Source organism: Channa argus, chromosome 8 (assembly GCF_033026475.1).
Source record: "Channa argus isolate prfri chromosome 8, Channa argus male v1.0, whole genome shotgun sequence".
In the NCBI taxonomy this organism is placed as follows: Eukaryota; Metazoa; Chordata; class Actinopteri; order Anabantiformes; family Channidae; genus Channa; species Channa argus.
Window position 1 is genome coordinate 18,615,086 of NC_090204.1, and position 14,344 is coordinate 18,629,429.

The 14,344-nt window shown below is 40.1% G+C and overlaps 1 protein-coding gene across 2 annotated transcripts in view; it reads left to right on the forward strand.

Annotated features, from left to right (window-relative positions):
- jak1 (Janus kinase 1) overlaps positions 1 to 12,055 on the forward strand; it is a 34,867-nt gene extending 22,812 nt beyond the window's left edge. For both annotated transcript variants that reach the window (XM_067514291.1, XM_067514292.1), the window contains exons 16-25: positions 866 to 1,004; positions 3,088 to 3,239; positions 3,428 to 3,578; positions 4,737 to 4,825; positions 5,135 to 5,327; positions 5,600 to 5,724; positions 6,090 to 6,262; positions 6,620 to 6,737; positions 7,128 to 7,238; positions 8,846 to 12,055. In XM_067514291.1, the coding sequence (XP_067370392.1) occupies positions 866 to 1,004; positions 3,088 to 3,239; positions 3,428 to 3,578; positions 4,737 to 4,825; positions 5,135 to 5,327; positions 5,600 to 5,724; positions 6,090 to 6,262; positions 6,620 to 6,737; positions 7,128 to 7,238; positions 8,846 to 8,980 (1,386 nt within the window). In that variant the 3' untranslated portion in view covers positions 8,981 to 12,055. The remainder of the gene's footprint in view (positions 1 to 865; positions 1,005 to 3,087; positions 3,240 to 3,427; positions 3,579 to 4,736; positions 4,826 to 5,134; positions 5,328 to 5,599; positions 5,725 to 6,089; positions 6,263 to 6,619; positions 6,738 to 7,127; positions 7,239 to 8,845) is intronic.
- Positions 12,056 to 14,344: the final 2,289 nt, after the last annotated feature.

The following is a 14,344-nucleotide window of genomic DNA, read 5'->3' on the forward strand; positions in this document are numbered from 1 at the left end:
AGAGGATTTATCACACACACACATACGCATCATTTTCAAAGTGTCGCTTCTTTCACTTTCGTTTTCAAAGTGAAAACAAAATTTGTCTGTAAATGTATAAAAATAGAAAAGTGATGTGAATTATCACATATACACAAGTATTCAGCCTCTCAGTTCTCTTTCTACAGCTTGACTGGAGTCCACTGTGGTAAATTCAATTGATTGGACATTGCACAAAATTTCTGCTGTGCTGCAGGTTCCTAAGAGAACAGTGGCCTCCATAATTCTCAAATGGAAGAAGTTTGACACAACCAGGACTCTTCCAAGCATGGGTCAACTTTTAAGCCTTAATTCTTAAGTGTCAGGAGGAAAATAGGCACTGCTCATTACCTGCTCATTACCTGTCCAATAGCATCACTACTGTGAAGCGTGGTGGTGGCAGCATTATGCTTTGGGGGTGTTTTTCAGCAGCATGCAGAGAGAGGCTCAATGAAAACCAATTGCACAGTGCTCAGGACTTCAGACTGGGCCAAAGGTTCACCTTTCAACATTTCTGAGCACCTAACCAAAACAACACAGGAGTGGCTTAGGGACACCTCTGCTGGCAAATGTGCTTCAACAAAGTACTGATCAAACAGTCTGAATACTTATGTATATGTGATATTTCACTTTTTACATTTTTTTGAAATACAATTTCTAAAATTCAGTTTTTACTTTGTCACTATGGGGTAAATAAATTAACTTAAAGAACTGTAGTATCACGCTGCAATCTCACAAAATTGAAAAAAGTCTAGCATTGGTGTTACCTGCACAAACACAGCGTTAATATTTGTCCTTTAGATTGAGTCCTAATACATTTGTCTTTTATTGGCATGTGTATTTCTAGGAGGACCAAAAGTTGGTCCATGGCTTTGTGTGCGCTAAAAACATCTTGCTGGCCAGAGACGGGCTGGACAACGATGAAGAAGGGCCTTTCATCAAGCTCAGTGACCCTGGGATACCGATCACAGTACTTACTAGAGAAGGTGAGCGCGTGGTAGCAGACACACAGTTTCACTCGGTTACTAAAACCGAAATGTAAATCTTACACAATGTCTGCCATGGAAAATTTAACAATAACTTCTGCTTCCTTTCCTAGTCAGCTGTAAAAGAAAGTAAAACTAAATAGACACTCATCTTATATGTGTTCAACTAAAATTCTTAGACAATAAAGTGATGACATTATTTAAAATAAAGTGCTACAACTAGTTCATTTAAAACAATTTAAAATGACATTACATTTGTGAAACTCTTTTGACCATGTCGTACGCGTGGTTGATGGAAAATGAACTGACGTTGGCTGAGGTTGAGACCAGTGGGTCTGACTGTCCACATCAAACTATGCTTATCGTCCCCAATTTTTAACTCTAAAGTATGAACATATATGATGCTTGTTGTAGCTTCATTTTTGTTTTGCCTGAACATTGTCTCTCCCTGTGTCTTCTTGTCTTCCCACACAGTGCAGAAAAAAAAAACATTTCCGATCAAGCAAATTGTCAGTAATGGGAATCATTTTTGTTACGTAATCAATACATATTGCACTGGGCACATTTCCCTCTCTTACGGTAATTTGGTTTTTAAAAGCTAGATGTGGGTTCAGGGAAGATGACACAAAAAGGACACTTCTCAGATTGCACACTTTAGCACAAATGGCTGCCTCATGTTTCTGTTTGTCTATTAGAGCTAGAAATTGTGTGGTATAAGACAATGTTGCTGTGCACACAGATCAACAATGTACAGGACAGACTGTAAAGGTTTCAGAGCAATTGCCCATCTCTGCACACCCTCGGGAGCACCCCTCACCCCCGCCCCCCATTTTACTCACGGTTCCCAGAACCGTAAGCATTTCCTCTTCTTCTTCATCACTTTGCCGATCAGCCGGTCTTCCAGTTAAACATCAATGTCCTGTATGTAGATTTGAGTGAATGCATAGTGGATAAAGTGCTCAGAAACCCGCTGGGAGTACTCCTTCCTTCTTCCCAGGAATCCCTGCTCCCTTTTCTCAAACCTCAATTTCCTCAATTTATTGTTTTTCTTCTTGCATTCAATTATACCCACTCCGATTTCTGTCTCTCTACAACCCCTCTTCTGATGTTACGGATTTGTGAGGCCAGTCAGTCATATATTTCAGCCAGTCAATACAAAGCTTTTTTCACTGTTAGCATTTAAGGCAAGCACCTGCTCAGTGAGCATAGAGCTACACTCCATTTTATGGTTGGTTCCTGGTGTTTGGACCAGTGAGGAGATATTTGGCTGAGATCCATGCAGTCACACCCGAAACATGACTTCCGTGTAAAGTTTTTACATTTTGCAGATAGTTTGTGGTGTTTTATTTTGTAGGAGTGGGAACAAGTTGCTGAGACGCAACTAAAATGATTTTTTTGTTAACATTGTATGGTGAACCTATTAGCCAACATGCTTTTATTTTCACATCAGCAACTACAAAGGTAAAATTATCATTCGTTCTGTGTCATCGTTTTGGCCACTTGGTGAATAAAAGCCCCTGAGTGAAGTATTGGCTCTGTCTGCAGTTTGTGTGAGCATTGCGTGTTAATCAGATCAGTAAACTTGTTTTCAGACAGCTAAATGATTAGTTTAACGCTCAGCAAAAAGCTCTGTAAACCCGTCTGAGATTCAGCTGATAATTCTCGGTATGTTCATCACTTGTAGTAATGTCTTTCATAATATTATTTTACACCTTGTTATTATAAAAAATATTAGCTACAGCCTCTTTTAAAGAATAGAATTTGAAAAAATAACAAATTCTTCAATCTGAACTTCTGTTCTCAGCTGAGAGGGAAATCTCAAATTGAGGAAGAAACAGGAGAAAACCTCAAGAACCTCTGAGATGTTGTACAGTGGCTTCACTCAGATTTAATTATACATGAATTAAGTTGTGATTTTTAAAAAACATATTATTATTATTATTATTATTAGTTTTGTCCGCGTATGATGACAACATGATAACATGTTTTAAGATGTTCCAAATTTTGCCTTAACGTCATAGGACTACAACCAAACTGTGCTTAATTGATTCAGTGGCACTTAAGCTGATGTTTGCCTCTGCAGAGTGTGTGCATCGCATCCCATGGATCGCTCCGGAGTGTTTGAAGAGTGTGTCTGCGTTGAGCATCGCAGCTGACAAGTGGGGCTTTGGTACCACCCTGTGGGAGATCTGCTATGATGGAGAAGTTCCCCTCAAAGATAAGAAACTCACAGAGGTTTGGGCCACACATAAGCTCTTCATATATTGTCTGTCTCTGGTTTCAAATGTTATAGCTGTTACTCACTTAATCTGTCCATTGCTGACTGATTTATTTTTTTCCTTCACCTCTTCACTGACACACCTGTCATCACATTAACACTGTATGCACTTCCTCCTTCTTTTGTATGTGTTGACGCTGAGCAGAAGGAGAGGTTTTATGAAACAGAGTGCCAACTGGCTACCCCAGACTACAAAGAGCTGGCTGAACTGATGACCCACTGCATGAACTACGACCCCATGAAGAGACCTTTCTTCAGGGCCATCGTCAGTGACATATACAGGCTAGAAGAACAAAGTATGTGGGAGAAATGTGTGCTCTGTACATTAGACATTTACATTTGACAGAGTGAGTGCAAAAAACATGTAAACAGCAATATTATTGTGTTTGTGACACAAAAACAACCAACGTTTCAGGCCATAAAGGTGCAGCTGAATGATATTATGTACACTGCAGAACAAGTCAAACACAGGCACAGGTTCAAAAAATTCAAGCCAACTCTTTTCAGTTGAAATATGAGCTGGATGTTTTGCATGTTTTGTATCTTACCAGCAGCAGCCTAGTAAGCAGTGCAAAGAGAGTTGTTTACTCAACTCAGATGTTCATGAGGAAGTTCACTGGGTGCATAATCACTGATCTGCCCCTCAGCTGGGCCCCATGGCAACATTATAGACTCTGTTCTTCCACCTGCTGGTCAGAATTTGATACTGCAGTCAGTCTGACTGAGCTAAAGCTCGCTGAGTTTCCATCCATCTATTATCTTAACTGCTTATCCTGTTCAAGGTCGCATGGGTGGTCTGGAGCCCGTCCCAGCTGTCATTGGGCGAGAGGCAGGGTACATCCTGAACTGGTCACCAGTCTATCTCAGGGCCAACACACTGAGAGCAACAACAACCATTCACAGTCACACCTAGTGGAAATTTAGATTCACACATTCAGACAGGAGGAAACTAGTGCAAGCACAGAGAGGACATGCAAACTAAAAACAGAAAGGCAGCAGCCGGCCATGGATTTGAACGGGGGACCTACTAGCCATGAGGCTAGAACCACTATCTACCACTGTGCTGCCCCTTTTAGAGTTATTTATATTAACATTCTAAGACATCTAGCAATAAAAACCTATTTAAATTCTGATCTAGTGTGAGTTTCACCAAAATGTTTCATTTAAAAACGTTTTTTTTTTAAATAAAGAATAAATAAAAAGTTTTAAATAAAACTATATTGTCATTGTTGATAATTGTGACCTAAAAAGAGTTTAGCCTTAATAACAAATTGTCCTACTGAAAGTAGCCCCTTATGTAAAAATCAAAGCAAGTGAGCAGTTTTGTAACCACAGACGTTTCTACTGAAAACTTTGACACTTTCAACCACAGTAGACTTCCTATGACGCAAGTGTGCTTATGTTGAAGAAAAAGACAGCAGGGCAAGTGCATTTATTTGTTTTTCCACTTTCAGACCCATCTATCAAACCTCATCCTACACCGGAGGTTGACCCAACCGTGTTTGAAAGGAGATTCCTGAGGAAGATCAGAGAACTGGGAGAGGTGAACTCTTACTGCTGTATTTGTGTTTCTGTAGACCATGCATTAAGTTGTTGATGTTAGTTTCATCAACTGTGTTATGTATTATGAGTGTGTTGGGCATCGGTACTTATGGTTCATATCAGCTTACTGATGCCCCTTTTAAAGTATTGTCATTCTTGTGGTGTTGTCATAAATTAAGGAGGATACAATAAACTGTTGTGCACTAGCACAACTGAAATTTACATTTGGAAAGGAATTTAGGCGATTAATATGTAACAATCAGTGCTGGAAGACTGGGACAACTCAAATTTCTCGCATTCCACTTTGCAGGGCCACTTTGGTAAGGTGGAGTTGTGTCGCTATGATCCTCGGGGAGATAGAACGGGCGAGCTCGTGGCAGTGAAGTCTCTGAAGCCTGAGAACAGAGAAGAGCAGAGCAGCGGCCTCTCGAGCGAGATCAACATCCTGAAGGCCCTCTACCATGATAACATTGTCAAATACAAGGGCATTTGTCAAGAAGAAGGTAAGATGAAGGCATCTACATGTGTATTGCTGGATCTATCTAAGATGTTTTCCATAGGTGTAAAGCAGACGGAAAATGTTGTATTATATGTGTTTAAATTATGTTGTGCTTTTAACCAGTAAGAGGCACATTCACACAGCTGGTAGCTGGAGGAAGCTAGTTACTCACCTTGCAACAGGGATACAGCAAACATCTGTCTCTCTGTGTGATATTATTTCTTCTCAAGAATCTGACTGCATTTGTGTGTACTGTAAATCTTTTAACATTTCTAGGAGGTCAGGCCATTAAGCTCATCATGGAGTATCTTCCACAAGGCAGCTTAAAGGAGTATCTGCCCAGGCACAAAAGCAAGACCAGCCTCAGCACCCTGCTCAGCTACTCAATGCAGATATGCAAGGTAATGGGTATATCCTTAGACCCGTTGGCACATTTGTCCTTCTGTGATTGTCTGACATACTAACGGTAAAACACCAGCTGTCAACCTTTACTGGTGGAATCTAAAACAGGGCTAATAGATAATAACAGACCTTTGTTACATTAGGGAATGTGTTTGCAGGTAAAGAGGACAATCCCCCTTTGATTTGGTCTAATTTAAAGTAAAACCTAATGATGTCATGTGTTTCCAAGTCCTTGTCTGGTCCTTTCCCCTAAGATTTGCGTTCCAGTTACTTTGTAAATCACACAAGCTAAGGGCTGCATTTCAATCATTCTGAACCAGTTGAACAGTGACCCTAATGCATATTTTTATTTTATTTTTTTAAGGGCATGGACTATTTGGGATCCCAAAATTACATCCACCGGGATCTTGCTGCCCGAAATGTGCTGGTGGAGAACGAGACGACGGTGAAGATTGGAGACTTTGGCCTCACCAAGAGCATCAAGGACAACGAGGGATATTACACAGTGAAGGACGACCATGACAGCCCTGTTTTCTGGTGAGTCCAAAGGAGACAAGTTATGAACACTGTAAATTTTATTCTCTCCGACTCGACCATGATAGCCAAGACCATATATGAAGGGGGGCTTGATATTGACAGTATTTAGAATAAACTGTCAACCTGGTTGTGACTCTTGGTTCATTTGGAGAAAGTACTGCATTGCACTGAAGAAGTCAATCAGATTTTGGATATGGCATAGACCACAAATGGCCTTCTTCTGAATAATTGATATACTTATAATACAGTCTAGCATTTAGCAGCTGACATCAAAGTCACTATTGTGTGAAACAACATTGAACAAGTGGGAGGTGAAGCACAGTCACGCACTTACAGAAAGCTGTCTCTGCTTTTCAGGTATGCGCCGGAGTGTCTGACTCAGTGTAAGTTCTACCTCGCATCAGACGTTTGGTCTTTTGGCGTAACTATGTATGAGCTCATCACTTACTGCGACTCCTCCAAGGGCCCAATGCAGGTTAGTCTCATTCTTTTCTCTCTTACACAGATTTTTAATAATTAATACTGATCCTTATCCTAGAGTTTTGGTAGGTTGCTTAGTTAACACATGAATAGAATTCACACACACACGGTACCAGTCTGGCAGGAAAAAAGAAGAGAATTTATCAAGCACACACATTTGTATGTGGCAGATGGTGTTGGGACATGATGGCAGGAACTGAGCCCAGTCTATGCCAATGCTGAGAGCTTAGTTTATTAAGATCTTTCATTCACATTAGACATGTTAAAGGCTAAAAGGGAAACACTATTACATCTGGAACACAAGTGTCTTTCTTAAAATGCTTTAGCCCATTTTCACATTTTATTGAACAGTCTTTGTAACCTGCCTTTGTCATCACCCACACAGCTCTTCCTCAGTATCATTGGTAAGACTCAGGGTCAGATGACCATCGTTCGACTGGTGAAGGTGCTGCAAGAAGGGAAGAGGCTGCCACGTCCGGAGGGCTGTCCTGAGGCTGTAAGAAGCTGTCTTTTCATTACCAATACACACATAAGACAACACAATGACAACATGGACTTTTTCTGGGGTTTGAAGAGTTTTATTTGCAAAAAAAAAAAGAGCAAGAGCTGCAGTACAGTAGGATTATAGTAGCATTTATCTGTTTTTATGCACTTTAGTTTAAGTAAGTCCTGGAGGGACTGTATAGTGAATAGATCCATATGCTTATGAAGTACAATAATTGAATGTCATTCAAGCTTTGGTCTATTTCCCCACATTGCAATTTAAAATAAACATAGGTCTTTTTTTAAGTGTTCTTCACTATGTGAGGTTTGAGTTGTTCTCTTAGTTGTGTTTTAGTGTTTATCACCACAAGCCATTTGGTTTTAGTGTTAAGATTTGCACTGAATTGAAACCTTCTGATGTTTCAAAAGGACACAAATTTCTCTCCCCATGCAAATAATTTGGGTTTAAAAGAACTTCTGAGATTCCTACATCCCAAATTTACTTTATCCTCCTAGAAAACGTTTGGTGTTGTTTAACTGTCGAACATTTAAAGTCAGAAGGTAAAAGTGATTTAAAAATATTCAGCCTCTTACACAAGTGCTCTCCATGTTTTTGAATCCCCAACATCAGTGGTTTCATCAGAGACCGATTTGACTCAGACAGAAACCGATTCATTACTTTATGAGGCTTCTTTGAACTGTGTGAGTTATGAAAGACGCTGTTCCCTGGCCTTTGGTCTGTGTGTGCATGTTTTTCTATGGATAGATTTTAGTTTGGTAACATAAATGTGAGGACTTTTTTTTGAGGGTTAAGACCTTAGAGTTTAGGTTTTAGAGTTAAAATTTAGTTAAAAATAATTTATTGGTGGTTGGGGTAAGAGACCAGGGAGCCTATTATATATCACAGCAAACATGCTTCAAATCTGTGACAGATGAACCTTTTTCTCAGTGTGAAAATCTGTCTGAATTAAACAGACATCCAGCTGTGGGAACAGGATTATTTACCCTTCTGGAGGCTACTTTGCATTTGTTTCAAACAGCGGATGTATTTTTTTTAGCATTCAGTGCTGCAGTTTGTGTAGTTACCTCCTTTGGCTGCAGTCTTTTGTTATGCACATGCATATTTGGGAGCATTCGGAGTTGAGTTTTGAAATGTAGAACATTTACTCTAGCAATGGCCAGTAGACTTAGTAAATGTCAGTGTCCACATTTAGACTCCCTGAAGTTACCAGGTGAGAAAGAGAGGGATTTATAAACTGAGTCATCATTCGCCTGAAAGCACAGATGGTGGACGTTGATCATCATACAACAGATCATCTGTATGGATCTTTTTTTTAAAGGCTCATTAGAAAGCTGGTTTCCTTTATCAAGAGCAGCTGCCTAAAAAGCTTAATGTACTTAAATGCACGAAAACCCATCGACCCTAATTTGCTCGTCACGTTTTTCTCATTTACTTACTCCAATACATGGCGCAGCCCGATTCTTATGGTTACTTGCCTGATCTACACATTTATTTGTATTTTTTTAACTTTTGCCATTGTTATACATTTATGAAGTGCAAATATTGGCGGTAAAATATATATTTCCATCAGCTGTAATCTGACACGTCCTGTTTCACAGGTGTACGAGCTGATGCGCAAGTGCTGGGAGCAGTCGCCCGAGAGGAGGATCAGCTTTAAGCAACTGGTTGAGGAGTTGACCAACCTGCAGCAACAGCTTCAACAACAAAATGACCTAAAACCGCTAACGATCTAAAGGTCTCAATGCAGACTTGGGACCTGATGCCAACCTGACTCCCAATCAGCATGGGGCTGTGCTGCTTCATTTTACTCAGGCACAGCCTTGAAGATGGAAGCTCCATCACATAAACGTTGTACGACCCATAACATAAGGACCTAACATTGATAGAGTAACTAACTCAGCCGTTTGTTTAACCTTTTTTGTTTTTGTGCTCTTGTGCTTCAAAGAAGTCAGTCATGTCTATTTGTGTGGCCTTAAGTCGTTGCTTAAAGTTACCATGTCTTCAAAAGGACTTCCAAGTGTATCCAAAACTTTTGACTCTCTGCATTGTGAGGAACATCAGTGCATGAGGACTCATGAGGACTGTTTGCTCGTATACAGTAACCTGCTTTAACGGAATTGCTTGGGGCTTGTATCGCTGATGGTCACTTTCACGCAGCTAAACGGTTGTGGGAAGCGGAAAACACACGTCTGAAATTCTTGAATGGTAATCAAGAAACAACACAGATGTTGAAGACGGGGTTGAAGCACTTCTGCTTGTTTCACGGACTCCTCTGTTCGGGAGATAAATCAACTGAGCTGGGTTTTATAGCCATGGGGTTTTTTTTTTTTTATGCATGTGCAGATTTAGTGATAATTGTCATGAAATTGGAGCCAGAGCTAAAGTCAGCAATGCTTCTTCCACTGCATTATTGTATAGAAGGAACTTTGGATAAACAAATTATTCAATATAATCATTTCTGATCTAGCTTCTCAATTCCTCTGTGGGCTGTATCATTGCAGCATGAGTAAATGTAGGTTTTGGATTACTACTTTTTTATTTGGCCATTTGAACTCATTTTACAGTAAAATATTTCCTCAAAAGTCAAATTTTAATTTGCAGCCATTAAGGTGTAATAACATCTGCCAGTGAAAAACCCAACGACAAAAAAAGGTCGACTACTTTCAGGGCAAGTTGAATTCACGCAAGAACAGAAATGTATTTTTATGTAATTTTTTTTTTTTTTTTTTTTTTTAAGGGGATATGCCTCATTTGGTTTCTTCCTTTACAAACCACTGCTGCAAACTTAGACTTTGCTGAAGAAATGAAACTTATTGCACTGTTCCAGCTTTCAGATGTACACGTTTGGTTCATGTTCTGCATGTGGATGTTCGAGCCTAAATCCTTGACTACACGTCAGCGCTGTTATTGTAAGAATAGTACGGAATATAAACTTGAGTAGTGTTATGCATAAGGAATGGGCCGTTGGTCTTGGAAACCTTTCCTGGTTTCCACAGTGTTTGCAAGTGTTTCAACGGGAGGTTGGGATGCCGGGGCCGTTCGTAGTAGCCATCTGGTCCTTGTACAACCAGAGTGAGGGTCTTGTTCGTATTCTCTGTAATAGGTCAAACAGGGTTGCCCTTTGTCCCCGATCCCACTGGTGATTTTCATAAACAGGATTTCAAGGCACAGCTGGGTGGAGGAGAGTGTCTGCTTTGGTGGACTTCAGAATCTGCTTTTTACCCAATGATTTGGTTCTGTTGGCTTCGTTAGATCGTGAGCTTCTGCATGCACTGAGATTGTTTGCAGCAGAGTGTGAAGCCAATGGGATGCGGGTCAGCGCCTCCAGGTCTGAGGCCACGATTCTCTGCCAGAAAATGATGTATTGTCCCTTTTAAGCTGAGAATGAGTACTCATCCCAAGTGAAGGAGTTTTATATCTTGGGGTTGTGCTCAGGGGTGGGGGTGTAATTGATCCCGAGATTGACAGGCAGATTGGTTGACATCAGTTATGTGGACATTGTGGTGAAGTGGGAGCTAAGCTGCAAGGCAAAGCTCTCAATTTACCAGTATCTGTTTCTTCCAACCCTCATCGATGGTCATGGTGACCAAAAAAATGACGGCAAATACAAGCAGCAGAAATTAGTTTTCTCAGAGGGGGGGCCGGGTGTGGGGCTCTGACATCTAAAGGGAGCTTGGAGTAGAGCTGCTGCTCCTTTGCGTTCAAAGGTTTAGGTGGTTCGGAAAACTTATCAGAAAGCCTCCTGGGCGCCTCCCAGTGGTAGACCCAGACCTGGCCTGGGAACGCCTCGGAATCCTTGCTGGTAGGCCTTACTGAACCTGCTGCCACCGCGACCTGACTCTGTATAAGTGGAAGATAATGGATGGATGGTTAAATTAGAAGTCATACTTTTGAAAAAAATAACAAAGCAAGCCACGACTTAAGTGTTAAAAAAGTTACAATTCTCCTTTAAACATTGCAACCTTGATGGATTCAGTTTTTGATTTGTTATTACACTTGAAAGCGTAGGTGAGGTGCATTTTGTTGCACAGCACAGCCCTCGTTTCCTACAGCATTCGAACCCTCTGAAGAGCAGGAAAAACTAAATGACCAACGTGCTGTTCCATGTGCATAAGTCGTACTCCCAAATCCCAAACAATTCATTTAAGCTTCATATTTTAAGGGTTAAAAAATTAACTACTTGTGAGACACACTTTTTTTCATCACACCTGTTTATGTAGCACTCTTCTGTTTAGATATGCAATACCCGCAAATACTCTGTAAAATGTCTCTAAAGTATGTAAACACATTCTACAGTACAAAGATGCTGTTTGAATTGATGCAGGACTCTGTGGAAGGACAGGATGACTGATCAGTGAGCACTCGTTTTACCCTTGGCATTTACTTCAGTTGGGAGCCATTCAACAAGTTGTAATTGTCATGTGAATTTTATTTGTAATATTCTTTTTGATCATGAAAACATCTTTGCATTCATTCCAATTAAGTGTATTTTATCAATATATAGGTTGTGAGGTTTGAGCAGAGGGTTTTGTAGACATGAAATCTTAAACGTTCAGATTATGGCTTCAAATACGTATTTTCTCTTCTACGTATAAACTTGATGGCTTTTACTGTGAATGCTGGCAGAAAGTAAAAACAACAAAGTTGTGCTTCAGTCCACAATTTTATTTAGGAATGTAAAAGACAATTCCTTCTGCTCAAAGTAAAAGAAAAGATTTATATATATTTTTCAAAATATAAGACAAAGTATGATTATCGAAGTTAAAATTATCCATAAATACACAATGAAAATAAATAAAATCAATGTTTGTCGTGTTCTGTTAATGTCAGTTCAAATGCAATATTATTATTGACTGAAAACAGTTTGTTCTATATATTACAGTTGTAAGTAAGCATGCTAAAATTGCTCTAGAAATACCTTATTCACAGTAAAACAATATCAATGTCAGTGTGATATAAAATTTTGCAAAATCTACAGTATATTTCAGATCAGAAAAAAATCCACAATAAAAGCAGAAACTGTTTACAAAGCAAGAAGCACAGCAAAATCTAGATTTATCTACAGCCATTAAAGTGTGTCAGAAAATCAGAAATACTTGAGTATTGCAAAGCTTTGAAATAAACACACACACACACACACACACACACACACACTCATCCACTATTGCAAAGTCCAGCGTCATCTCTGACCTTGTGTAATTACTAGTATTCATAGTGGTACAATGGCAACACACAGATTAGAGAAGGCTCCATTTACACAAAAACAAAAAAATGGTTTTAACCTGAAGTGATTCCGCACTCTGTTCATCCTACAAACAAACCAACAACAAAACCTCTAGAAATAAAATCAGCTGCATTTTTCTGTCAATCATAGCTCTATTGACTGGCTTAAGATTTTAGACAGCAACAGACTATCCTGAACTCTCCAAGGTGCAAACTGCAGTTGACTTGCTAAAGGTGAAAATCACCTGCATTGTAAGAGACTCAATAGCATCTTTCAGCTTGTGTTTTTGAGCAGCGTGTGATTGTGCTGTGTTGTCCTCCAGGCCCCAACTAGGCATCTTCCAAATCCCACCCCACCAGGTGTGGCCCTCCACCCTGCCCAGCGACCAAGGGTGTCGCTCCTGAGCCCGGATTTAAAAAAAAATAAATAAATAGGAGGGTTGGGGCAGGAAGGGCGTCTGTAGTTCTTAAATTTATGTGCGGAACATGTTGCACTGTGGCGACCCCCCGCAAGGGACGAGCCGAAAGCCGTCGATTATCATGCTGATGCTGATGTTGCTGATGTGGCACAGGAGATACAACTCTATTAGTCCAGCCACTCAAGAAACATCCGAAATATATAAATTACTCACCTCACATGAAACAATTATTGCCTCCAATATTTCTAGTTATACTATTCAACCGTGGGAGGGTGTTTTAAAGGTCCCCTATCATGCAAAATTCACTTTTTGAAACTTTACACATTTGCAGTGTCTGTCCACCCTCCACTCCTTCCTGTTTTTTGCTTTTTCTGTTTTCATGGAACATTGTAAACATATTAAAAAAGGGCATGTACAGTACTATAATATGGGACCTTTAAAAATATTGCAACAGAACTTGAAAATGATACATTGTTTAGAAAAAAGAGAAAGAAGGCCTTTAAATTTATTAATTGCAGAAATTACTCTTTCAAAATCTACACCTTGAAGAACAAAAAAATTAATAAAAAGTAGAAAGTAGACTTGCAGTAGAAGGATGAATGAAGAGAAAGTCCCCCAATGCAGAGTTCAAGAAGAAGCTCATATTCTGGAACATCAACACAATGACCTGTAAAACCAAACTCAGCTTGCATTTTCTAAGACAAATCTTAATTAGACTGCACAGGCCAATCGGGGGAAAAGATCAAATAAAATTGTCAAGACTTCTTTATAACTGAGCACGTATTTAAAGTGTGTTTCTTGAAGTGGTGACTAATTAGACCCAGCTTCATAGAGGCCAAAAGGAACAGTGGCCCCTGATAAGATGTTTTTAAGAATTAGCGATTGGTTACCACTAAACATGCGTCCGAGTCATAAAGAACTACTGTAAAAGACAAGGAGCCCTGCAAACAATGTGTGGTCCAGGTCTCCACATCACGGAGTCGGTCTAGGGCAGGGAAGACATGGAGGCAGCTTAAATTCAACATGTTTAGAACAAGTAAAGCTCGGATTTACCACGTTTCCTTTCTGCGTGATGTCAACTGATATAAACCATCCACGCCATTATTTCCGCCTCTGGAGAAAGGAATACGACACTCACGACAACCATCACGCAACAACTGTGGAAGCTCCAAGGATGCAGGACAAGATGCTGAGTGACATTGGAAAAAGCCTGCGAAGCAACAACCTGCACTCGGTCACAGCATCAAGCAAAACAGGAGGTGGTGGAGCAGAAAACACGAGTTCAAAAAGAGGGGAGAACATGCGAAAATGTGCCACAAGAGACCACCAGTAAACAGAGACGGTGTTTCTAATCTGATCCCCTGAAGAAACCATCTGCAATGTGAACGTGATAGAGTTTGTCAGCTGAGCCAACTGCCACCTGCTGAGGAAGACCACGAAATGTCACTGAAATCT